Source organism: Lytechinus pictus, chromosome 16 (genome assembly GCF_037042905.1).
Source record: "Lytechinus pictus isolate F3 Inbred chromosome 16, Lp3.0, whole genome shotgun sequence".
Classification (NCBI taxonomy): Eukaryota; Metazoa; Echinodermata; class Echinoidea; order Temnopleuroida; family Toxopneustidae; genus Lytechinus; species Lytechinus pictus.
This window is the reverse complement of record NC_087260.1, coordinates 19,372,535-19,400,158: the sequence shown is the minus strand read 5'-3', so window position 1 is coordinate 19,400,158 and position 27,624 is coordinate 19,372,535. Positions and strand designations below refer to the sequence as shown.

General features: G+C 38.3%; 1 protein-coding gene across 8 annotated transcripts in view; it reads right to left on the bottom strand.

The window, feature by feature from the left end:
* Positions 1-1,630: 1,630 nt before the first annotated feature.
* LOC129279172 (diacylglycerol kinase delta-like) overlaps positions 1,631-27,624 on the bottom strand; it is a 38,975-nt gene continuing 12,981 nt past the window's right edge. The window contains exons 6-25 of one of the 8 annotated variants that reach the window (XR_010296065.1): positions 24,463-24,602; positions 23,577-23,792; positions 23,074-23,173; positions 21,367-21,597; positions 20,845-21,007; positions 20,041-20,151; positions 18,830-19,021; positions 17,785-17,934; positions 14,828-14,884; positions 14,155-14,275; positions 13,634-13,744; positions 12,822-13,026; positions 11,786-11,899; positions 11,161-11,295; positions 10,406-10,533; positions 9,620-9,827; positions 8,953-9,199; positions 6,302-6,444; positions 2,874-4,583; positions 1,631-2,742 (exon numbers count right to left, since the gene is read on the bottom strand). Coding sequence is in view for 4 of the 8 variants with exons in the window: in XM_054915273.2 (XP_054771248.2) it covers positions 4,461-4,583; positions 6,302-6,444; positions 8,953-9,199; positions 9,620-9,827; positions 10,406-10,533; positions 11,161-11,295; positions 11,786-11,899; positions 12,822-13,026; positions 13,634-13,744; positions 14,155-14,275; positions 14,828-14,884; positions 17,785-17,934; positions 18,830-19,021; positions 20,041-20,151; positions 20,845-21,007; positions 21,367-21,597; positions 23,074-23,173; positions 23,577-23,792; positions 24,463-24,602 (2,895 nt within the window). In the remaining 4 variants the exon portion in view is untranslated. Of the gene's footprint in view, positions 4,584-6,301; positions 6,445-8,952; positions 9,200-9,619; positions 9,828-10,405; positions 10,534-11,160; positions 11,296-11,785; positions 11,900-12,821; positions 13,027-13,633; positions 13,745-14,154; positions 14,276-14,827; positions 14,885-17,784; positions 17,935-18,829; positions 19,022-20,040; positions 20,152-20,844; positions 21,008-21,366; positions 21,598-23,073; positions 23,174-23,576; positions 23,793-24,462; positions 24,603-27,624 lie in introns of all 8 variants that reach the window. The other 7 variants (XR_010296066.1, XR_010296067.1, XR_010296068.1 and 4 more) reach the window with 7 other exon arrangements.

Genomic DNA, 27,624 nt, shown 5'->3' with positions numbered 1-27,624 from the left:
GAACATTTAACTGCGACTCACAGTTAAATGTCCAGTCGCACTGAACTCTTTGTGAAAAACCCCCATGATCATAAAGACCACTTTTCCTTGTCTCAGTCAAATGGTCTTTATATAAAGGTGTCTATATATTACAAACACCTGTGCATAACAACCACTTTTCTTGTCCCCTGCGGGTAGTCTTTACAAATAGGTGTCTATATATTACAGAAACCTGCCCAGAAAGACCATCAGCTCATAGACACTGCCTTTCCTGTCTCCTTTGGTTGGTCTTCATATACAGATTTCCATGTACCACAGAAACCTGTCCAGAAAGTCCACTTCCGCATCAAGACCCACTTTTTTGTCCCTCTTAGTCGGTCTTTAAATACAGACTTCAGAGTATTACAAGAATCTGTACATAGAGACCACATTTCTCATCTCCCTTGCGTGGTCTTTACACATATAGGTTTCACTGATTTATTGCTAGGACTACATGTTGTGCCTACCTACATGTATAGAACAGAAAATAGGAAGCACAGTAATAGGAAACACAGCTCCCTGTATGAGGCCCGGCATTGTATAGTCACATTGGTACAAAAACGCCCCAAGTACAAATAATAGGTAAACATGACAACCTTACATAAGTCGTAAACTTGACTACTAATAAGAAGTCAAAGCAATTTTTTGAGCCAATTATGCAAAAAAGAATGTTATATACCTCTTTTAAGTCAAATTTTTTCTTATTGTATGTCAAACAGATATCCGTGGTCATATAAGATTCCACTTATTCAAAATTGAAAACAAAGTAGAACGACCAGCGCAATCCACGTTCTTGTACGATGTGATAACGATGTGCGGAGGGCGATCGTTCACAGAAACAACGAAACACCGCTTGAAAACAAAAATGTGCTGTGATAAATGTTTTTGAGAAGTATTGAAAAACTAATCCATTCATATGGTGTTTGACAGTTGTACATATTCAGGCTTGATATGGCTATCCTTACAATGGAATGTTTACACCTAGACTAGCAAACGTTTCTTTTTCAACCAGAATACATTTCTGATTGTATTGCTATGAAAAATAAACAGATATGGAGCAAAAAAGAAGATTTGGAAAACACACAAGGCAGCATTGCATACTCTATGCAGAGAAAAAAATGATGAATTACTCTTCAAAAATGTAAAAGCATGACGTAATTCGGAAAGTTGTAGATGTAAATGTGACAAATAGATAAAGGGAAAATGAGAGAAACGGACCTAAGAATTAATATAAAATTGTAAAAAATTGATACGAGTTGTTTTCATTTGATATGAAAAACAAAATTTGAAACGCAAACTGGATGACAATATGAAAATGTTCAAACCTAACACTGTAATATCAATGACAAAATCATTGAAAAGATTTAAAACATATCCATCTAAATGTTTTAATAGTAACTATCTTCAGAAACATAAGGAATTCATTTCATGTAAAGTTTTTTTTGTTCAAAAATTGAAGAGAAACAAATTGGAAATACATAAACGTAAAAAAAATGGTAAAAAGTTTTTTTTTAAACTGCAAAATGTAATGAGGGAAGGAAAAATGATGTTGAATAAAAATATTACTGAAGAATTAAGAAAGATAGTTAAGGAGTTAAAACTGGAATAAATAAATAGATACCAAATAATCTACATTTCTTTGTGCAGAGTACAATAATCTCTCATTTTCAAATCCATAAATACTGTACATACAAAACAAGAGGAAAAAGAGGGCTCTTGGAAACATTTTTTTCTTCATTTTTTTAAATACGTTTTTCAATATACAAAGTGGCATAAAATCACGCTAAGAAAGTAATACTTGCAATAGGGTACCAGCCCCCAATTTTTCATCACATAACTACGGTATTAAAAAGTAAGCTTAAAAAACAAAAACAAATACTCGCGCATTTTTAAAACCCAAAACCGTCTGGATCACCTGTCTGATATTCACATTATTTCCATATTAAAATAAAGGTACAAGTCATGTAACTCTTATCCTTATTCCCACATTTTTTATATATTGTTGGACCTTCTGCCCTGCTTTGTCTGCATTTCATTGAGTTAACTTTCTTGCATTGTTTATTTACTGTACGTCGGAAAATTAATCACCTTTTTTATGGTGCATTCCACTGAGTTATGCTAGCAAACTGAACTGGCTTTTTTACCTGCTCCTCTTAAAAAAACATACATTGCTTTTTACATCTATACAATGCACATAACCACAATCTTTTGCTGGTGCATTCTTTAGCCCTCATCTCTCCCTTTTCATAGAATTTGTACACATATTGCAATTATTCTGTGCAAAGATGAGTGTAAAAAAACTGCTTATATGGCAATCTGTCTTTAACACGGTGTACAGCTTTTTGATAATTTTTCTTCAAAACAGCTTTGTGCGATGAGACCTGTACAAGCTTTATTACCTATCAAAATCTTTCAAGCAATCCACATTCTTTACAAATCTAACATTTTTTAGCATTATTTTCTTTTCTCTGACCATAAACATCATATCATTAACATTATCTTCATGATTTTCTGTACACTATCGACACCCAAATTTGTGCAAAGATGCCTGTGCAAGCCTTTACTTCATACCAATACAAAATTCTCCTTACAAATTTGCAATAATTTTTTTTTGTATTCTTTATTCATCTTTACAAAAGCATTCACCTTAGTATTTCAAATTTCATATCATCTCCATATTTTCTGTACTTTTAAATAAATCTGCTACACTTTGTGCAATGAGACCTGGGGCCCGTAACACAAAGCTTAGCAATGATCGTAGAACATTTTTCTACGATTGATTGCATAGACTACAATGTACAATCAATCGTGAAAATCAAGCGTACGATTAATCGCTAACCTTTGAGTTACGGGACCCAGAACAAGCCTATACCTCATATCAAAAGTTTTCAATTGATATCCCACTTTTTAATTCTTCACGTTCATCATATTCATTACTCTCTCTCTCAAAAAAAAAATCAGTTAACCTTTAAGTTTCTTTCTGCATTTGATAATTCCTGATTCTGTTTGGTTCCTGAAGAAGGTCATATGTAGCACTTAAACCCTTCTTGCAGGATATAGACATGCATCTTGCCTCTGGAGTGCAAGAACGGCATTACATTGATTCTGTTACACTAAGAATTACTTGTAAAAATTCTCTTCCGTTATCATGACTTGCACCATAATTGAAATCAAAGTGCGAATCATATGTTCGTTTCAGAACCCAGTAACATAAAGTTTTGCAATTAATTGTGAGACTGATTTCTACGATTGATTGCATTGATTATTGTGTATGATCAATCGTAAAAATCAGTGCTACAATCAGTTACTAAGCTTTATATTACAGGGCTCTGTATATGTGCTCCCTATCATGATGCAGATCAATTGATCGTTGAACAAATTCTTACGATTGATTGCACATAGATCTCCATGTACAATCAATAAAGAGAATCAATTGTAAAATCACTCGCTACTCTTTGAGTAACAGGACCCAAATCTGGAGGTCTGATATGACTTATGTGTATTGTCTGAATAAATCTTGATTATATCATCATATTATTTGGAAGAATCTCCAATCTGGTCAACAGACGAAACGTGCTTGGATAAATCTGTGGGACTGATGACGACTTGCGTGCATCAGTCAATGCTATGTCAGGTGTACCTCAGGTACTTATGTCTACATGACATTGATAAAAATCTGAATGCAACTTGGCATTGGTATAAAAACTCAATGCATCTTATAAACACCCCCATTTATTGTGATTGTATGTTGCATAGTTGCATGAATATGATGTATTTTGATACATGATGATTATGAATATTATATATTTGATTATTATAAATGAACCATTGCATTTCAATGACACCTGTATCATTAACAGATGTGTGAATACGCTGAGTATTGACATACAAATGCATAATGGTAAAATCTGAACTTTTGAAGTCATTTCTTGACATTAAGTAATAAATACCTCTCCCAATTCCAAGTTTCATGTCTATTATCATAAAAACCTTTTCCAACAAGCAAAACCCTTTAAGCTTCATTCCTTATTTATTTTCCCACATTACACCAATATTTTTCCACATGCATTTTCATGAATGAGTTGTTTTCTTCAAAATTTTCTGATATTTGTTTCTAGCCATCAGCTTTACAAATCAGCCATACGGGCTTGATTACTTTTCCAACTCAAAAAACATTTTTGTTTGGCTTTCTGTTGTATTGCTAAAAACTAGATACGTTTTCTTTTCTTCCCAGAAGTAAGATATTTTCTGTCTTTTCTGCACCAATTTTTTTTTTTCAACCCCAAAGAATAAAACAAACATTTACAACCTCCATTGTAGTTAAGCTTTCACCTCCAATTTACAATGAATAAATTACCTCATTTTACATGACAACTATACACCCCTTCAGGGGAAATGAAGCATTCCAACCATCCATGATGTTCCATTGTTGATATAACCAATCAGAGAGCCCCACTGCCTGAAGGTCCCGCCTCCAGCACTGTAGGCTCCACCTCTCTTTTGTCTAGGTCTTTGATGGCTTGTTGGATTCGCTTGATGTGGCCCACTTTGGTTACTCCAATATCCTGTGGGAATTTTAAAATAAAGGAATAATGAAAATGACAAAAAAAGGGGACGGGTAGTTAGGAGGGAATGACAAGAAATGGGAGGAGAAGAGGAAAAGATGAAGAGGAGAAAGAAGAAGAATTAAAAAAATAAAGAAAAAAATAGTAAGATTGAGAAATAAAAAGAAGAGAAGAAGTTTGAGGATACAACAACGATGATGAAAAAAGAAAAGAAGGAAGAGAGGAGGGGGATAAGGACAAGAGGAAGAAGAAGGAGAAGGCAAAGGAGGCAAGTAAGAGGAAGGCGAAGGAGAAGAAGAAGGCGAAGATGAAGAAGGCTAAGAAGAAGAAGAAAAAGAAGAAGGAAGAAGAAAGAGAAGAAAAAGGAAGAAGAAAGAAGAAGAAGAACAGAAAAACAAGTGGAACGCCTCTGGCAGTCTCGCCTGCATTACGCGATTTAATATAGCAGCAGTGCTAACTTTGAAAACTACTATAAAATAATCATTCACAAAAACACCATTCATATAATGACATAATACCACGTTCATTGACCATAAATGACATTTGAACGGTGACTTAAGACTTGTCAACTACATCCATGTCCACATTTCATTCACTCTATCTATAAACTTTCAAAGTTATGATGGCAATTCAACAATTACCCCAACATGGCCTAAGTTTATTGACCTTAACTGACCTTTGACCTTGGTTTTGTGACCTGAAACTCACAGGGGATGTTCAGTGATACTTGATTACTCTTATATCCCAAGTTTTATGAACTAGATCCATAAACTTTCAGAGTTAGGATGGTAATTTAACAAATACCCCCAACACGGCCAAAGTTCATTGACCTTTAATGACCTTTGACCATGGTCATGTGACCTGAAACTCGTACAGGATGTTCAGTGATACTTGATTACTCTTATGTCCAAGTTTTAAGAACTAAATCCGTAAACTTTCAGAGTTAGGATGGTAATTTAACAAATACCCCCAACACGGCCAAAGTTCATTGACCTTAAATGACCATTGACCATGGTCATGTGACCTGAAACTCGCACATGATGTTCGCTAATACTTGATTAACCTTATGTCCAAGTTTCATGAACTAGATCCATAAATGTTCAAAGTTATGATAGTAATTCAACAAATACCCCCAACTTGACCAAAGTTCATTGACCCTAAATGACCTTTGACCTTGGTCACGTGACCTGAAACTCGAGCAGGATGTTCACTAATACTTGATTAACCTTATGCCCAAGTTACATGAACTAGGTCCATATACTTTCTAAGTTATGATGTCATTTCAAAAACTTAACCTTCGGTTAAGATTTTGAAAATAATTCTCCCAACATGGTCAAAGTTCATTGACCCTAAATGACCTTTGACCTTGGTCATGTGACCTGAAACTCAGGCAGGATGTTCAGTAATACTTGATTAACCTTATGTCCAAGTTTCATGAACTAGGTCCATATACTTTCTAAGTTATGATGTCATTTCAAAAACTTAACCTTAGGTTAAGATTTGATGTTGACGCCGCCGCCGCCGTCGGAAAAGCGGCGCCTATAGTCTCGCTCTGCTATGCAGGCGAGACAAAAAGGAGGAAGAAGAAAACAGGAAAAAAATGAAGAGAAAAGGAGGAAGAAGAAAACAGGAAAAAAATGAAGAGAAAAGGAGGAAGAAGAAAACAGGAAGAAAAATGAAAAGAAAAGAGGCTGAAATAAAAGAATATTGTATCCTACCTTGAGATCTCTTCTCTCCAGACTTAGAAGCTCTGACCCTCTGATATCATTCCTGATAAACTGATCCTTGTATTCACCTAGCAACAAGCCCTCAAGCCACGCCCCTACCTCCTCCACAGTCCATTGCTTGACAACGCTCAATCCTAAAAAAAATTAACAAAGATGGAAAGAGAAACATAAAGAAACCATGCAAGAGGGGTGACCTGATAATTGTTGCCAAATCAAATGTTATGAAATCCAAGATACAAGATATCACTGGGACACCAAGGCCTTGTGTCAAATTTAAGAGAGAATAATTTGATTGTCTTAAATACTATGCAATAAATATGATAATATAAATACAACTTATGAACTGCTCATGTCCACCCTACATTTTGTCCAACTTCCAGTAATGGCGGATCCAGGATTTTCCAAAGGGGGGGGGGGGGGGCACATTTTCCCGATGAAAATTTGACAAGCAAAGAAAAAAAGAAAGAAATGTTTTAACCTAAAATTGAAGGTCATTTCATCCGCAAAAAATTTGACAAGCAAAAAAAAATTTTGATAATGGCTCTCAAAAGGTGGGGGGGGGGGGGGGCACGGGCCAGCAGTGCGCCCCCCCCCCCCTGGATCCGCCATTGGCTATACCCCTTTTTGTCTGATGTCCAATTGGTCTAAGACCACTTAGTCTATATGATTAAATAAACTGTTAATGAAACAAATTTTCATCTGGCAAGTGCAAAATGAAAAGTAAATGTAGAACAAATTAGTAAATTTGTTGTTTGAAGGTTTGCATGGTGGTATGTACAATCGCTGATGTGGTTTACGGTACACCATGTGAAGTGTTGTAGAAACAGTGGATAGGAGAAGAGAAGAAATGGATAGGCGAGAAAGTGGAGATTTGAGAGTAGAGTATTCTTTCTTGAAAATAGTCCTGAAAAGGACTGTAAACCAGGAAAGATTAAGAGTTGAGAACAGCTTGAGTAGTAGAGCTAGTGAGGAGATGCTGGCTTGAGTCGGCGAGTAGAGATGATGAGTAGTAGAGAGACTCGACGAGCCCACTCGACTACTCGAAGATGATGAGTAGTAGAGAGACCAGACGAGCCCACCAACTCAGCGACAAGGCACACTTACAACAGGAACTCAAGCACGTGACCAATGCACTCACCACCATCAACCATTACCCCAGGAGAAGGATTAACACTCAACCGTCCAGCCACCAACCCAACACCAACAGCACCGAAAACCCATCCGAAACCAAGCCTATCGCCACCATAGCACTTCCCTACATCGGCAAGACTTCACACCGACTACAACGCATCCTCCACTCTGCCAACATCCTCGTCAGACACCAATCCTCTCGCAAGCTACACTCCATCCTGCACTCTCATAAGGACAAGCACCCATCCAACAAGCAACCAGGCGTCTACAAGATCCCCTGTGACTGTGGCAAAGTCTACATTGGAGAAACCGGCCGAGACTTCGACACCAGACTCAAGGAACACAAGACCCACCACCGACGCAGCGACTGGGACCGATCTGCCATCGTCAAACACGCACAACAGGAAAACCACCGCATAGACTGGGACAAGAGCCACCTAATCACCAACATCCGGCACTGGAACACCAGAAGGGTCAGAGAAGCCATTGAGATACATCAACACAACACCGTGCCTCAAGACCCTGGGCTCCACATCAACACCATCTGGCACCCAATCCTACGTCACCACCCAACTTCTAACCAATCCACAACCAACTCCACAAGCAACTCGCCGTCCACCGTCACCCTACCAAGCCCTCCTACCCAACACAGCAGTCTGATCGAATCACCAACTCAACCAGCAACTTCGCCGACGCACACGCCACCGACACCGACACCTCGCTACAACCTCCGCCGACGACCCAACACCTCATCAGTACACCAGGCCACCCACTCAATCCCGCCGAAGCTTACCCGACGAGTCCGCCGACCAACACGCACGGAACGCCACCACTGATGTACTTACCACGCCGCCGACACACACACCGCCGCCGTAACTCACCCCGCCGTCCACACACCGCATCCGCATACCACGCCAACTCGTTTCCCGCCAAAACCGCCGACCCACGCACAGAGCGCCACCTACGACGTCAGCCCGCCGTGACCGCCGGCCCAGCGCTTTCCCCCACGTCCGCACGAACGCCATAAGTACCGCCGCACGCCAAGCGAACACTCACTCCTGAAGACGGACAGTCAACCTGCCCGAAACGTCGAGTCTCTCTACTACTCATCATCTCTACTCGCCGACTCAAGCCAGCATCTCCTCACTAGCTCTACTACTCAAGCTGTTCTCAACTCTTAATCTTTCCTGGTTTACAGTCCTTTTCAGGACTATTTTCAAGAAAGAATACTCTACTCTCAAATCTCCACTTTCTCGCCTATCCATTTCTTCTCTTCTCCTATCCACTGTTTCTACAACACTTCACATGGTGTACCGTAAACCACATCAGCGAAATTAGTAAATATCGGCATGTCATATAAATGGTGTTGGCCTAAACGATAATTATACAAAATATGATGATAGACCAAGTGGGTCTGGCCATGATTGTGTTAGATGATCTTGAAATTACACCATCTGCTAGTAGATACAAACTGGACACGATCACAACACAATACTTCTCATCCATATTACCTCCAGTCGCAGAGCTTGACGACTTGAAGTCCTTCTTCGTCGGCTTCTTGAACCTCGACACCATGGGTATCTTGAACTTCCCCTTGGTATGTTTCCTATACACATCCACCGGTATATGGGCGTGGTGATGATGCCCCTCCTCCTCCACATAACAAATGGCTCCCTCTATAGTCGAAACCTTGCGAAGCTCGTTGTCGACGGCGTTGATGTCGTGGTTGAGTGCGTCAAGGATGTTTTCCGGTAAACGCTGACAGAAAGAAAACATACAGTAATTGTGAAATTTGACCATCTAAACTGCTAATCATTTAATTTTACTTGTGTGAAATGAATCACATGTACATGTATGTTATGAATATAGCAAGTGCTTGACAATGGAAAAAAAAAGTACATTGGCATCAACTATGAAATCCGTTGAAATTGAAATTAATCATCACACTTTGGTTGGTAGGTATTTCTTTTTAGGTACGATATGAAAGACCTCCTACACGTAGGCCTATATCTATTTTTATATGGATATCAAGGGTTATTTAGGTACTAGTGTAATGATTAAAATATATTTGCAAATTTTTATAAACTTTATTAAAAGAAATTGAAACATTTATGAAAACTATGGTCAGACAGTTTTCTTAAAGGTTGAATGTATTTTTTTTAGCCTTCTCCTACTTACCAATGCATATGCCTTTCTGGCCATAAAGAGACTGCTCTCGCTGAAAAGATTCCTCGCACTGACCACAACTTCATTAAGGACCTTTCTGCTCATTCCCTCTGTTGATCGTTCAGTGCTAAAGAGGCGTTCCTGACAAGCAGCTGTTGCCATGGCCTTGTGCAGGAGCTCGGACTGTATGGGACTGCTGTGCTGAGCAGCAATCTTGATTCTGTGGGCAAATTATATCATCCGATATTGTGAAATAGTACTTCTATACCCAAGCCAATAAAGGAGTAATTAATTTTCAACTGTGATATACACAAAAATACTAGATTTGCAAAAGATGGTCGCCCTCCCTTTCATCAAACTTAAATTTCACAAGTACATGTGTAACATATTTTTAATGAACCAATCAAGTGGAGCATGTATTTGACGCTTGGATACATTCAAATTCATGAATGTAACCAACAAAGCTCTGTATTGTATTACAGTAAGTTACAATAATGATGATTTTAAATGATCAGGAACCTTTATTTATATTACTGGAGATTTATAAATTTTCATACAATAATAAAATGAAACAAGACAAAAATAAAATAGTAAATATATACATAAAAGTGAGTGTGCTTTTAACAAAAATGAACAAATAACTTACAAGCCATAAATATCACAGAATGGAATTTGACTATGTTGGAAAAAACCAGCCCAGAAAAAGTTAAATGTTTTGATTTTATTACACTTTGGCTTTACTAATTCACATATCGATCACTTTGGCTTGAGTAATTCCAGGTGAGAAATTCCACTTACGTGTCAATAAGCTGGGATGTTGTGCCACAAAAATGCCTCACAATTTCAATCTCCTCGTCAATAAGGGGTTGTAGAGGGCGCTCTATCTTTCTCCTCTCCGTCCATGACTTGAGGGTACTCTCAAATTGCTGTTACACGATGAAATAAGTTCCAATAAGGTATTTACAGTCTGAATGTCAGAGCTTTGCCAAAATAAATATATCATAAAGATTTCCATCCTCGTGTGATTTATAATGGGAGCATTTATTATAGATGTTAATGAGCTCTTTGTTATTAGAACAAAAATTTAGAATACGGTTGGTACTCTTTCTATTATTGCCTCTACTCCCATCCATCTCTCTCTCCCTTTTTCTTTTCTCTGTCCATAATTGCCCCTAATATCTAACAATTTTCCTCTCCCCATAAACTCCTGCCCTTCTTTCTCTCCCCTCTCTCCACCAATCTTTGCCCTCAATATCTATCAATCCCCTCTCACCATCAAATCCTACCCCTCTTCCCCCCTCCCTCTCTCTCTCCCTCCAACCTTGCCCCCAACATCTATCAACCCCCTCTCCCCATCAAATCCTGCCCCTCTTTCTCCCCTCTCTCCATCCAGCCTTGCCCTCAACATCGATCTATCCCATTCTCCCCATCAAATCCTACCCTCTCCCCCTCTACCAATCCTTGCCCTAAAATCTATCACCCCCTCCCCATCAGCCCTAACCCCCCCCCCCTCTTTCTCTCTCTCTCTCTCTCTCTCTCCCTCTCAAGCCTACCTTATCTCTGACCAGCATCTGAGCTCTATTCTTGTGTAGGATCTTGACAAGTCCTGGCGGTTGTACCCATGCCTCTCCATCCACCTGCACCGGGACACCCTCTTCTCCCAAGATGGTGATTTTCACAACCCGACACTACAATACAAGAAAAGTAAATAATAATAATAATAATACTGATAATAATCATCATACTTAATATTGCACACAATACAATGTTTCTGCGCACCGCTTAAAACCACTTCCCCGATCAGCCGCTCAAGTATCCAAGGTGTTTCTTCATACCAGGTACCCATTTACAGGAGAGTGACAAATAAAGATTTGAATGCCTTGCCAAAGGACGCGAGTACTGTGATGGGATTTGAACCCCAAAACTTGTTGTTTAAAGTCCGGATATATATCCACTGGGCCACAACACCTTTGTGTCTCTTTTTACCATAGGAAATGGCACAAAAATCATTAGAGCAGTAGCTCTGAATATGGTTTTCAAAAGAGTCTATGTAACAAAAATTAAAGAAAAAGACCTGAAAGAAACAAAATGAAAAATAACAGCGTGCAAATCCGCACCCCCTGGTGTGATTATAGCTTAATAGTTGAAACATATAGATGTGTACTTGGAGATACTGACCTGTGCTATCCTATGATGTTGGAGGGTAATGAGTTTTGAGACTGCCATCTGCATTCCACCGAAGACTGCTACAACTTCAAGGATTTTATCATCAAACGATGGTGCTGTGAAGGTCTGCAAGCGTTTAGAGAGTTAGGAAGGGATGGATGGTTGAGTTTAGAATAAGATTTCACTCATTAGGATGTGACATTGTTTTACTGTGATGTTTGCATTCATCGCCAGCAGCAGCAGTGCAGCAGATCAAGAATCATCTTGTTCATCCTTCTCATCATCACCAGCAATGTTATAATCTTAATCATTGTCATCGACATCATTATTTTGATTACCATCACTACCATCATCATCATCACTATCATCATCACCATCACTACCACCATCACCATCACCATCCCCATCCCATCACTACCATTACCATCACCATCACCATCACCACATCCAACACCACCATCACCATCCCCATCCCCATCACCACCACCACAACCAACACCATCACCACCACCATCACCACCACCATCATCACCACCACCACCATCACCACCACCACCATCACCACCACCACCATCACCATCACCACCACCACCATCACCATCACCACCACCACCATCATCACCATCACCACAACCAACACCACCACCACCACCATCACCACCACCACCATCTCTACCACCATCACCACCACAACCAATACCACCATCACCACCACCATTGCCATCACCATCATCACCACTACAACCAACACCACCATCACCACCACCATCACCACTACCATCATCATCACCACCACCACCTTCATCATCATCACCATCACCACAACCGACACCACTATCACCACCACCACCATCACCACCACCACCACCATCATCACCATCACAACCATCACCATCACCACCATCACCAACACCATCACCACCACCACCATCACCATTATAATCACCATCACCACCATCTCTACCATCACAACACCACCATCACCACCACCACCACCACCACCACCACCAACACCACCACCACCACACCCCTATCACCCCCTTCTTACCTCATCCTCTTTGGTGGTCCCCCAGAAGTTAGCCCCGCCCATATAACTAGGGATATTGAGGACCACAATCCCCTGAAGACTGGGGAGGGGTATCCTTTGACCATCGCACTCCAGCTGTACTTTCTGCTCCAGGTTACGGTACGTCCGATGAACAAGCTCCTTGGTTCCCAACATTCCATACCACATCATGTTTTTGGTGCGACTTCTGGAGGGGATCGAACAACCCCATATCGTTATTTTTTGTTGAACTGATAAGACTATAAGCAATGTCCTTTTTTTTTAATGGTTGGATGTAGCAATTCTTATGAAGAGACTGTGTAAGTGCATATAGTGTGTATATTTTTTTAATCATGCAATCAATTTGTTTTGATATTTCTTAGTTAATATTTTTCTAAAGTTCATGGTTCCTTCAAAATATCCAATGTTACTTCTTTTGATATGCCAATGTTGGATGCTTATCATACATTGTTATATCTCCCTTTTAATGATTTGAGCAAAGGGAAATTATAGTTGTATTAATCTAATTTTTCATCCCATTTCCTGCCTGCCAACTACTGTATTCACAATCAGAATAATACTGCCGCATTAATTATTATTTACATAAACAAATACAACTTCATTTGGCAGGTTTGCATTTTTATATTTCATTCTATTGTTGAAAGCTACAATTAAAGAAAAAAAGCTATAAATTGGTAAAAGGTCTAGCCTTGTTTGGTTCTTGTCAGTTATTCAAAAGAAAATACATTATATTTATTTATTGTTATCAACAATGGGTCTGACAATGAATGACTCATCTATAACTTGGAACATACCTGCATTTTTCTGGATGCTCCTCTCTTTTATTGTGGAAATCTAAGGTGATTTTGGCATCCAATCCTATCCCAAAATAGTTATTCATGACGCAGGATTCTGAAAAGCCCTCTCTGCAATATTCAAAGGAAAAGGGGAGAGAAATGAATCATCATGACATCAACACTTCTTTCATCACACTACAACAAGTATCATGGCCAAACAACGAAAGACACAATTAAGTTCATTTCGTTTATCTTTATTTTATCTGTAATTCCCCCATATGAAATGGTAGAATGTAGTATATAACTATACCAATATAACATAAAAAGATATTAATATAATAAAAATAAATTTCTGTAAATCAGCAAAAAAAGATTAACAATGACTGAGTATTGATCAGCCCCCCCCCCCATGTAAAAATAGCACCCTTGAATTTTGTACTATTGGTTTCAAAATATAAGAAAATCTATTATTTAGATTGAAAAAATAAAAACAGTTGAAAATAAGACAATTTTGAATATTTCCCTGCCCCCATACTCACACTTTATCAGTGTCTTGGTCCATTAGCGGCGACGCAGCGGCACACAGGGCATCGGCATTGGCTAATAGCACTTTGCTGATGATACCAGCCCCGCCCATTCCTCCGGCTAGCGTGCCTATACCTAGATGGACAAAGATATCATTCTAATGGTGATTGAAATCAAACATATGTATGGTTCACTCCCTTTCCTCAATTTTGGTATAATTTGGTATTGTTTAGGTCATATCATATATACATGTACCAATACATGTATATTTACACACATGATCATATAAAAAATACACTGCATCTTCCAATATATCACAAACATAACGGTTCTCTTTTCTCAGCTTAGCAATAAATGGATAATGATAACAAAAAATAGAATAAATATATAGCATAAATAACAATAAAACTTATCTTGGCTTTTCCAGCAGTGGCACAGATAAATAAAAGCAATAAAAATATGAACGATGAAGATATCAGGATTCCTCTCACTTCCTGTCAGCATTGGTGTTGTTTAACGATAACATATAATGAAAGAATAATGAATAATCACGTTTCATATTTACTTTTTCCAGCTTTGCCACAAATGTACAGGTATGACAATGATATCAATAATAAAAGACACCAATAAAGTAACAATTTTGAAATAAATAATGAAGGGGGAGAACAAAAGCACGATGCTACTTACTCTTGCTTAGCATGGGGTTCGTGCGCCCTAAACTGGGTCCTAATAAAGTATCTAAACCTGTAAGACACATAATGTAAAATGTACAATTAAACCAGGAGCGGATCCAGGATTTTACAAGAGGAAGAGATGGGCGCAGTAAGTCGACCCATTTTCATAATTTGCAGACAAAAAAGATCCCGACTTCTAAAAGGGGGAGGGGCAAAGTGTTGGGGGGAAGGGGCCAAATGCCTGTAAGAACTGCCCCCTTTCATTTTTAATGGAAGATGTTTATTGATTAATACCTATTTTAGAACTGGAAGTATAAATGATTTTCAAGACTTTAATGAAGGACCTGAGTTTGACTTTTCCAATGTCTTAAAAAAAACTATTTTTGTTATTATCATTACAGTCTAAGTCAATTTTTTTTAAAACTGAGCACAGCTTTTGAATAAAAATATTAAAAATATATTTGGGTTGCAAGAAAGCAAGCTTTACATGCATGTTTAAAGCTTGTTTTGAGAGTTCCTGTCAAGAAATTTTGGTGTTCAACTTTTGTCTTAAAGCTAATCAAGTATTCTTCTTCAAAAAGGTAATGGTTAATTCTCAAGGTTTTTTTTTTCCAAAAAAAAAAACTTTAAAAAAGAGGAGTTTTGTATTGATATATCATTGAAAAAAGGAATACTTTGTTGTAAAGGTATGAAAATCATACAAACATACCTACTAATACTACGACGACGAAGCCTACAATGTACTACTATTACTATTAATACAACTTCTACTATTTCTGCTACTACTACTTCTACAACTACTACTACTACTACTACTACTACTACCACTACCACTACCACTACCTCTACCACTACCACTACCACTACCACTACCACTACCACTACCACTACTACTACTACTACTACTACAACTACTACTACTACTACTACTTCTACTAATAATAATCATAATAATAACAATAATTGCTATACCACTACTACTACCAATGCTACTACTACCACTACTGCTACTACTATCACTATTAATACGGCTTCTACTATTCCTACTACTACTACTACTACTACTACTACTACTTCTACTACTACTACTACTACTACTACTACTACTACTACTACTTCTACTTCTAATATGTATCATACTGTTTATTGTACTATTTTGACTACTACTCTTCATATAACACTACTAGTATCATTATTCTAGCAATACCACTTCTATACTCTTACCACCCCCCCCCCCACATGAGAAGAGTATGTACATGTAGCACTCCTCTCTGTGTCCAACATCATATCTATAACACTCCATAATTGTAAAGTAAGAAATCATTATATCATTAATTTTTATTACATGCACTACTACTATCAATATTATTGAAATTTTTACTACAAGCTTGTGTACTATTAATTATTATCAAATAGAAAAAAATATATTATTTTATACTAAAAGAAAATATTCTATGAACATAATCCTTGCACAGAAATCATCATCTATGATATTGCATAATACTTAAAATCGCAAGGCATGCACATGTTAATTAAAAAAATACGAGTAGTATGATTGTGTATATGGGGTGTCTAGAAACAATACAATTAACATACAGTCAAATGGGCAAATATTCCATCACAGATCGATATGCAACATCCAAACTGCACATCTGAATGCAGTGCATGAAATAGCATGCCAAGTTCTGCAAAAACTGTTACAATTAAGTCGCAATAAGAAAGACAAAACACAATACTAATAATAAACATGATGCATGTTTCTGACACAAAGTCAACTATCCATGCTTATTTGAAAAACAGATCGAAAGCATCTCTGCATCTGCATGCCACAACCAACAAAACACAGGAGAACGAATGAGTTAGGTCTCAAGGCAGATACGACGAATGGGTGCAGCGCATCAGCAAGTTCGATGGCCACATGCCAATTGATACAAGCCATCAAAATCTTGAAACAGAAGATAACCACAGGCAACATGCAAAGCATGTACATGTCAGAGAATCAAACACATGCAACTGGCTTCTCATTGAAGTACATGACTGTGATGAATTTGACCGATCATGACTAGGTCTAGGTGGGTTCTAGGTTGGTTCTAGGCTTATGTTAGGACTGGCCTTTCAAGAAGAGGAAGAAGATGCATAATAGCTACTATTATATCATGTACACGTATAGTATATCATCACCCAAAGTTAATGTATAACACTATCAAAATACCATATTCCACTCTCTGTAGAGCATTCCATATTAGCCCTGATCAATCTATAACAAGATTTGCATATTATTCATTGAACACCTGAATAGAGAGTAGTCAACGCAGATTAAGGCCATTGTCATAGTATATTAGTGCTCTGGTGGAATGTCAGGGTTCCCAGCTTTCCAAGAAAACAAAATTCCCTGATTTTTCCCTGATAAAGTTAAAAAAATTCCCTGATAATTATTCAAGCCCATTCCCAGTTTTGCATGGTTTCTAATTTGTTGCAGTGAATTCCATGTATTTTCAGTAAGAAAACAATAATGTCAAACTAATTAGTACCACCATAACCAGTCATTCAATGGATTTTGTTTTGATATGCAACAAAATATAACAGAGTCTGACTGACTACGGTGCTTTCAACATCTGGGCTGATCAAAATTCCCTGATTTTTTCCCCTCATTTGAGGCATTTTCCCCTGATTTGAGGTATTTTTTATCAAACTCCCTGATTCTTCCCTGACTGGAAAAAAATTAAATAATTTTCCCTGATGGGCTGGGAACCCTGAATTTGAATTCTTGATCCTGGGGATTCATGATTCTTTAACAGAGTTTGTATCGTACAGTACAATCCATGCATCATGCAAACATTGAGACAATCAAACAAGGCACAACAAATGACTGACATAGCACCAAGAGACAAACAAAGGGACAGATTGGACAGCTATCAAGGGGGGCAGGGAAGGGTACAAATGGAGGGGGGGGGGGACACAACAACTTGCCTGGCAAAATGGAAATGTTTTCCATGCTGCCAAACTTCTGCGAGACACCCACGGGCCCGAAACCAAAGCCGTGATGAGAGGAGAGCGTGCTGCCGTGGCTGATGCGACGCATTCTGAACGGAGACCGAGGTGATTTCAGCCCAATGCGCTCTGCAGGAAGTTGGGGGTAATAACGTGAATGCCATATGTGAGTTTTGTTTATCATAGTGAAGGATAGAAGGGACAGAGGTACAAGAGCCAAAAAGGGGAGAGGAAGAATGGCAGGCAAAAAAGGGAGTGAAAGACAGAGAAAGACAGAGTAGATAATAAAGAGGAGGAGATTGAATGAAAGATGGCTAAATGAAGAGCAAGAAAATAAGTGTCCATTTGGTGAATAACATAAATGCATTATTTTTGTTAACCACAAGATTTTTTTCTGAAAAAAAGAAAAAAAAAGCATAAAGATTGAGAATTCAATTTTGCATTCATCCCACAAAACTGCAAGTTTGCTTTCTAATCGAAGAAGTAAATAGTTGAAAATTGCTAATGCACCTAAGCTTTTCCCTACTGTTGGCAGGAAATAAACCATGTCAATTACTGTCCATATAATCCCCTGTTTAACAAAGATTCCCATCATTTGATTTCATAGAGTAAGGATTATGTACATAAACCAGATCTACATCTTAGAGGATATGTTGACAACTGACCTTCATTTAAAATAATTCCTCAAATTATTCCTTACTGTAACTACAGGTACTAGAGGCTTGTACCAATCCACGTACAGATGCAGAGAGGATGTAAAACGAATCTTGCCATCCGTTGGAAAACGTTATGTATCTGTTGTGTACTATTTGCATACATGTTTCATATGCTCTATATCCATCAAGCATCCGTCCACTGTGATTTCATTGTTCACCCATTTTGTCCATTGTCTGGAGCAGATGAAAACGGATAGAGCCACCCCGAAATTTTGCCTGTTATGAGTACGTTTTGTGTCCGTCGGCCAGTGAGACCAGGCCTTTAGCTTAAAACCAAAGTAGAAGAATGGTTCTTAGGTGATGCTTACCTTTCTTCTTCTCAATCTTGGCTTTGGTGGATGAGAGATAGATGGAGAAAGGTGATGGCCTGGAACCTTGGGGGTCATCTTTGGTCGATTCCGATGATTCAGGCACTTTGGTTGACACGTTATTGTCGTCCTCTTGGTCGGACATCTCCAGGTCGCTGGATGGCGTTACTATGGTAACCTTAGGCTTGGGTGCTGTAAAAAGATACATAATATTGTCTTTGAGACATTGATGTTCCTTGCAAATGGCCTCAGGAACTTTGTCTTTAGGAGGTGTGATAGCTCAGTCTGGTAGGGCAGTGGTCTCGCAATTTGGTGACCAAGGTTGGATTCCCAAATGGTCAGTTATTGGCCTTTTGTAAAATATTTCTCCTCATTATCAGGTCCCTCGGAGAGGACCTTAAGCCCTCTGGATGGTTGCTTACAAGCACTGATGGTTTCTTGGCAATCAGGTAAAAAAAAATCACCCCTACCATCACCTGCTTGTAATATTAGTATATCTGTAAAGCATTAGGGTGCATTTATGCTTGATTTGTGAAGGCAGAACAAGTGTTTTGAAAAGCTGGTTAACTCATTTCCATAGAGTGCTGTTTATGCTTCCTTTTTTTAGGCATAAGCTTCATTGAACGGGAAAGATCGGTCAAATAGAGGCCCACATTTTTTTCAAAATGAGTCTTTGTTGTCATAATGGGATTTTAATGCAAACCGGAAACACATCTACATGTATGACGTATTAAAACTGGGTTTGGTATCAATGTTGAAAGATTATCCAGTACTTCCAGTGTTTGGTTTATGCAGAAATGGGAGGGTTAGAAAGGAAAGACGCTGAGGGAAAGGGAGAGATGCCGAGGGGATTCCTCCAGAGGGCCGCGGCTAAATGTGGCTCACACCTTTGCGAAGTGGTCCTAAGCGCTTTACCCTGTGTAATAGCTGTGGTAGCACTGGTTATGGCCGCAGCGGCTGTAGCTGCAACGGCTAAGCGCTTTACACTGTGTAGTAGCTGTGATAGCACTGGTTATGGCCGCAGCGGCTGTAGCTGCAATGGCTAAGCGTCTTACCCTGTGTTGTAGCTGTGGTAGCACTGGTTATGGCCGCAGCGGCTGTAGCTGCAATGGCTAAGTGCCTAATTAACCCTGTGTAGTAGCTGTGGTAGCACTAGTTACATGTACATGTATGGCCGCAGCGGCTGTAGCTGCAATGGCTAAGCGTCTTACCCTGTGTTGTAGCTGTGGTAGCACTGGTTATGGCCGCAGCGGCTGTAGCTGCAATGGCTTTGATGGTCTTGGCCTCTTGCTCTTCTGTTTGTGCATTTTGTTCATCAACCGCTGTAAAAAGGAAAAAATTCTCGGTTATGTCTCAGTGCAAGAACTCATAAGTCAAGCGTTGTTAGAGTTTGGCAAAAGCAAATCATAAAGATCTAATGAATGTCACTGAACAGGAAAATGACTTGCATGTATCATAATCACTTCTTCGGTACCATCCAATTTTCATTCAATTGTCCAAAGTACATGTCAGCTTTCAAGAAGTGTAAATCAACTTCTAACCATTCATTTTATTTTAGCAGCACTGTTTACTTTGATAAATTTCATACAAAAATAAACGTTTAGTAAATGATATATAATTAATTGCAAAATATAAAGATCCCAATCAAATGATTGGCTGAGAGCCGATCATGTGACACTCATCATTTCTACCGTTACTTCAAGCATGCGTATTTTTTCCAAGCAAGAGTGCATTTTGTTAGGCAAGCATGTGTTCTTTCAGACATTTACTTAACTTATCACAAGCAATTATTTGACCCAAGGCAGTCAGAGCCGCACATTCTTTGTATACTATTATTGGTAACTCTCGGTTTAATAATTCCACAAACCATATAGTATGTACATCATATAAAAGACTAAATTATAAATTCATTGAGATCTTGTCATAAAAGTATTTTTTTTACTTTAGTGGAATAAAAACCAATATCTGGCCAATTTTTTTTGAAAAAAAAATTGAGTTCTTTGTGGATACCATACCTTTTTCTGTTTGTTCAATAATCTGACGGACAGCCTTCTTTAGGCTGTTGGCCCTTGACATGAGAGCATCCCGAGGCTTGAAGACTCTGGACGATGTTGAGGGACCGGTCATCTGTTCAAGGGTATCCCCGTCTCCGGCCCCGTCCTTGCTCTCACAGACGTCCTTCAATTCAAGAAGATTCAAATATGTACAATTTAATTCAGAATAGTTAAGCTAAGTTCAGATTAGTTTTCTACAGTTCAATTCGGTTTGATTAATTTTAGTTTAGATCAGTTCAGTTCAAATCAAACTAAACTATCAAATTCTCTTCAACTCAGCTCAATTTCCTTAACTTTCACTCTAATTCAAACTCAACTAAATTCATTTCACAAGTCACAAGCTGAGCTCAACAAAAATACAACAAAATTCATTCAATATTTTTTTCAATATCCATGAGATATCCCAAGTTTTCAGGATACTTTGCAGTAAAAAATATTGATTTTTTCCTGAAAGACACATGACCTTTAAAAAATCATGATCACCTTCTCTTGCGATTCCTCCAGGTGCTTCTCCGAGCCGTGGAATGATGGGGAGCGGGGAAGGACGGGAGGGGTGCCGACGCCCCCTCCAGAGCTGGTAGTGGTGGTGGTAACAGCGGCGGCCGCGGCAGCCGTGATGATGGGGAGGATGGATCCGGGGGGTAAGGGCGTGGCCTGGGCCTCCACCTTCAGGGTTTGCAGCAGAAGGTTCAACTTCTCATTTAAGAGATTGCACTTTAAGAATGGAAAAAAAGTTTGAGACAAGGTTTGTAATCACATATCAAAGAGAGAGAGAGAGAGAGAGAGAGAGAGGAGATAGAGGAGAGAGGAAGCAGAAAAAACAGGAGAAATATATTGGTGAAAATTTGGTGAGAATACATAAAAGATTAAAGAGTTATGGACTTTTAGAATAAAAAAAATTAGGTGACGTCACATGTTAGCAGCCCCCCCCCCCACAATTGGTTGTATGATATGAATTCACTGAAAATGCAATTATCTGAGGCAATTGGAAAACGATTATATTTGTGCATTCATCGGATCATCAGACACATCATTTTATACCCATTTTCATTACAAAAATAAATCATTTTTAGACATCATGAACCATTGAAACAGGAATTTAATTATACAGAGCTGCTTTTAGCAAACATGTTTGATGTCGCTAATTCAATCTATAGAAATGTACATGTATCACTCTCCTTAATTTTCTTTTACAGATTTTGTCAAACCATCGACAATATTTTCTTCTTTCTGCTTTAATCAAAACACATTTATCTTCAGGGTGAACTTCTCCTTTAACAAAATTAATGTGATATTGAATCTTATTGTACTTAGTATTAATGCTCCGTAAAGCCATAACCAACCACATGTTAATCTTAGAAAGAGGCTGGATGGATTAACTAGGATTTAGGAGATCTGATAACAGTAATTAGATTTGCATTATGGGTTTAAATTGATAATGATAATGTACATTGGCTTATGTGTTTTTAGCACACTGTAAAGAGTATTGGTACCAATTTGAATAAATGTATAATGGACAGAAACAAAGGGTCTTGGGTGGAAGTTGGGAACTCGATAATTGATTGAAACTTTGGAGAGTAATAGTCTTCAAAGATTTGATAAAAGTTAACACAGGCTCAATGAAAAGTACAACATGAATAAATTGATTAAAGAAAAGCATCATGATAAGTTGACAATCATAAGGGGCTTTTGGAAGATAGGTGGGAACTGGATATTGGATTGACATTTTGAAAAGTAAATCATCTTTAAGGTTCATAAAACCTTGATGAAAACTGCAATTTGAATAGAGAGAACATCTTGTATAGTTGAAAAATGAAGAGTTTTTTGGGGTGGTAGTTGGGTAAAGGACAATGAATTAAAACTATGAAAACTAATAAACTGATTTACCAAACCTTAATGCAGGGATCCATTTCATGAAAAAAAAATAGTCAATGATTTTCATTGACTATTGTAATAAGCTACCAAAATCCTTGCATCTGATTGGCTCAGAGCAAAATTGTAAGTGAAAATCAATGATTATTTGTTTCATGAAAAACCTCCCAGGGTATCATAACATAAAGCTTTATTGATTGATTGTAGGGCTCATTTTTACAATCAATCATAAATAGTAATCAATGCTAGAAATCAGCCACATGATCAATTGCTATGCTTTATGTTGTGGGGTCCAGGTTTCATGAAAGTGCACCTCACCTTCTCTTTCATGATCTGTGCATCTTTGGAATGGGAGCCCCCTTCCTCGTAGGCATGTCCTATCTTCTCTACAAAATCTTTCACTGTCTCACACAGCACCCTGAATAATAAAAAAAAGACAATATGAACTCTTAAATAGCACTTCATACTATGACTGTAAGCACTTCATAGAATGTTTGTAAGAGTTCTATACTATTACTATTTATGTTTTACTGTTATTTGGCTGTCATCTGCTACCGAAACTACAGGGTGGATTTACTTGAAACCTCCGCTATAGCACATGTATACATTAATATTTAACACTCCATCTCAAACTCGCTCATTGAAAAGCAAGCATGTGTTTCAGTGCTTGCATATACATGTACCCCAAATTCCTACTTTAGATGCCTTTCCATGCTTTGGTAGTTTAGTCATATTTTCGTAACAAATACTAATTTCTTGTAACAGTAATTGGCAGCGAAGTCATTGCACATCAAGAGATTGATTTTCAGATCAAAACTTACTTGGCTGAAGAGATGACTTCAGTGTTTTCGTCCGAGTGGAGGATTTTTGCGAGATGCGTTGCGACCGAGTCCTCGTAGCTGGAGATCATCTCCTTTTCCCGATGGCTCTCCGCATCCAGACCGACCCCGCCCATCTTGTTGTCTCCTTCCACTGGTTCCCCGGGTGTCACCTCTTCTGCATGAGCCATGGGGATCTCCTGTGTCCATATACTCCATCTAGGGAGGGCAATAGTACAAATATTTTCATGATTGTATGTGAGATGGTAGAAATATTTCCCTGCCAGATGTGCTGGGAGATTTCTACTTCAATGAGAAAGAGAAATAATACAAATATCTCATGATTATATGTAGGATGGTAAAAAGTTTTCTGTTTGATGTGCCAAAATCTTTTGCATCTATATACTCAAAGAGGCAGGGAAATAGTACAAATATTTTGTGATTTTACGAGAGATGGCAAAAATATTTCGCTGCTAGGTGTGCTAGGAGAACCTTTTGCATCTTACATCTCCCAATATTTGTTACACTATTTGACTCCCCTTCCCTATGGTTGCCATCATGATTAAGGTATGAATATGATTTTTCTATTGTGTTTGTTATGTTTTATTTTATAATTATTGGGCACCTTGGGCATGCCTTGGAATAGATATATGCATATAAAAATGTAGTTATCATTATCATCCATAAACATGTACTCTATCGAGGAATGGAATTAGTACAAATATTTCATGATTATATGTGCGATGGTAAAAGTTGTCCCCTGCTTGGTGTGCCAGGAAAACCCTTTACGTCCACACACACCAGCTAGGCAGGGAAATCATCATCGTCATCATCATCATCATCTTTGCAAATTCAGCACACCTGGCACTTGACACTTTGATAGCCTTACCTGTCCAGCATTTTTGTGCTAGCTATCTCCAATTTCTCCAGTATGACCTGTAGATTAGTGTCATCATCGCAGGCTGTTCCCCAGCCTAACACCCTGGCAAGGTCGTTGCCGGTACCCAAGGGCAGGACACCTATTCGACACTGCAAAGATAAAGAATGAGATATGGTTTATACTTGGTCTACAAGCAGTGGGTCTACTTCTCAGGTAGTCCAATACCACATGGGCTAAAACAATTTAGTCTACTTCCAATATGGTCTAACTTCCACTTGGTCTACACTAAACTGGGGTCTTACAAAGAGTTGATATTGATCCCATCAACGTCAACTATATGGAAATCCATCAATGTCATAATTTTTCCAACAGAAATTTTTTACAATGTTGTTTAGTTATCAAAGAGGAGCATACTGCATTGTTAAGACTAGGATGAATGTACGAGTATACATCATATCTAAAAACATTTTGAACAAACATGCCTTTTAAATGTTGATGCTGTTGGCTTTCCATAGCTGTGGTTGATCGGATCAATCGCAATTCTTTGTAAGACAAACAGGCTCTGGTCTAATACCCACTAATATTCTCATTGTCAGTTAACCTAATGGCAAAATTATATAATTTCCTCCGTGATTACCTTGTATACTAGGTAAAATTAAAATTTGATTCATAAGCAGTTCATTTTATCATATAGACTATATTGGAACAAGTGGATATTAGATACAAATTGGCGTTTTCGTGTTGATCGCATTGGTAGGATGCTGACACATGAGGGCGCTATGTGCAAAACATTGTTTTACTCTATTCAGTCAACAAGTTAATTCAATGAACTACATGTAACATAACAGGTAGAAACATATGATTATTGACGTAAATACATGTACCATAAAGGATCTGACCCGATGTCTTTACCTTGCAGGTGTTATATAATACTGTTTGAGTTACCCATAATTTAACAAATGATTAAGTATGGTAATTCACATGAAATTTTTTAATTATTTCTAATTACATCTAAAGAATGAATCAGTTTTTATCCAAAGTTCATCCTGTTAACACACATTTTTTATTGTTTAGTATATCAATTATCCACCATGTCAAAAACTATACAATTTTCATTTTCAGTTTTATTTCAGGGTTCTCCTCCTAAGTTCCAAATACACTGCTGCCCTTGAGATAATAAAAAGAAACATTCCACGTAGGATAATATATGGAAATGGAAAGAAGTAATTCCAATGAAAATCTCTGATAGAAATATATAAGCAAAATGATAAGATTTCTATTTCTCAATGCATTGTGTTTCTTGATTGTAAGAGATGCAGGAAAATCATTCCAGCTTAGAATAGAATAGCCTTGATTCATTTGGGATGGTTGCAAAGTAACGATCAGGGAGGGGTATTATTTTCTGACGAGAGTGCACTCTGAATGCCCCATCACAGGAGACAGGTGCCGTGCTAGAACTCTAATTTTAGACATCCCAGCTGCTAACGTCGGAGAGAGGTAAAATCGGTTGATGAATTTCACAGATACCATAGGTCGACAGGGAAGTTTGCTCGGCAGTAATACGCAGATAGTTGAGAGATTCTGGCATTCTTGAATGACCAAATTAATGACAAGTCAGGCAGATGTCTTGGCCTATATAGTGCAGAACTGATATGCACATGCCAAGTGGTCTAGAGGTTTGGTTAACCTTGTATTTGGTTCAGAGGATTAGGGTTCAAATCCTATCCCATATTTTACCTAGAAAGGAAGATTATTTCTGAGTAGGAAAAGCTTTTTTGAAGTTTGGTAATTGAATTCAGTGATAGGATTAGAATATTGTCATTTGGTTTTAAGGTATTGATTCAAGCTATCATTCCAATGAAGTTCGGAGTGGTGCAGAGGCAGGGGGAGGGGAGGGGAGGGGAGGGAGAGGAGTGACTGATCGTGTCTTATAGCAATATCAAATTAATCTCTATTATGAAATACAGTTGACTAATTAAAACCAAAATGTCAGTTCCTACATCAAAGTTGGGTGGAGGGAACGACATGGAGGAAAAATAATGGCCAAACTAATGTTTGTCTCAGACGTTTGGTAATTGAATTCAGGGTCATGAAGAGAGTGATGAAATTTGGTTTAAGGTACTGATTCAAGCTAAGTTGTGAATGAAGTTGGGGGAACTGAACAGGGGAAGGAGGTGGTGTAGAGAGGAGTGACGTATGGTGTCTTATATAGCAATATACAGTTACTACTTATCATATGATACAGTTGACTACTTAACAAGGATGTAGTCGAGGCTGGCATTGACACCAAGTTTTGCCGGCCTTGGCCTTTAGCCTCAGGCCGAGTCATGTGTACACAGTCTATGTGAGAAGTTTTTCTCCAGCGGCCTCATGACTTAAAAGTACCGGCCTCAACTACAAAAATCTAAATTCCTATGTCAAAATGAATGGGGGATAACATTAAGAAAAAAAAAAGACTGCATGTCAACAAAGTAAAACACAATGGTTATACCAGTATTGCACGAACTGGTAACATGTCAACACTCAACACTCTAATTTGCTGTAATTTAAAGCTTTTAACATATCAGTTACATTTAGAACATCAGGACAGAAGTCACATGTGAATGATTGTACAGATATGTTCCTTCTTAAGCCAAGCATATCATGCATTGGACTGGTTAACTCGAACAGACCAACCTAATTTACCGATTCCTAATTTTGTTTTTGCTTTCCGCCCACTACGTTATGAATGTCCATGATGAAAAACAGAAGTCAATTCGGTCTTTCTAATTCCATTACGGTTCAAATGAAGGGCCTCCACAGCTGGTCATGTAATCAAATTGGCGGAACACCCGGGGCTTTTACCGATCCCTGCTTAATTAACTTACGGCCCACATGGATCATCAGGCACGGTAGGGATGTAGGGCGACTTGATTGAATAAATCATTGGCTAACAGCATTTGTAAAGAAAGTTTGAGAGTGTGGTATTTGCGCCATAATGTCTGGCACAGAAAGGGAGAACAAGTTTGATGAAAAGAATTAATACATATTTTGTAAAAAGGACAGCCACTTTCTATTATCCTACATGCGTACTTCTTTGATGTATTGTCATTCACATTACAAAACAAAATGTTTTTGAAGGTACAAGTTTCTCGCAAATTAATTGAAGTCATTTGAACAAGTACAAATAAC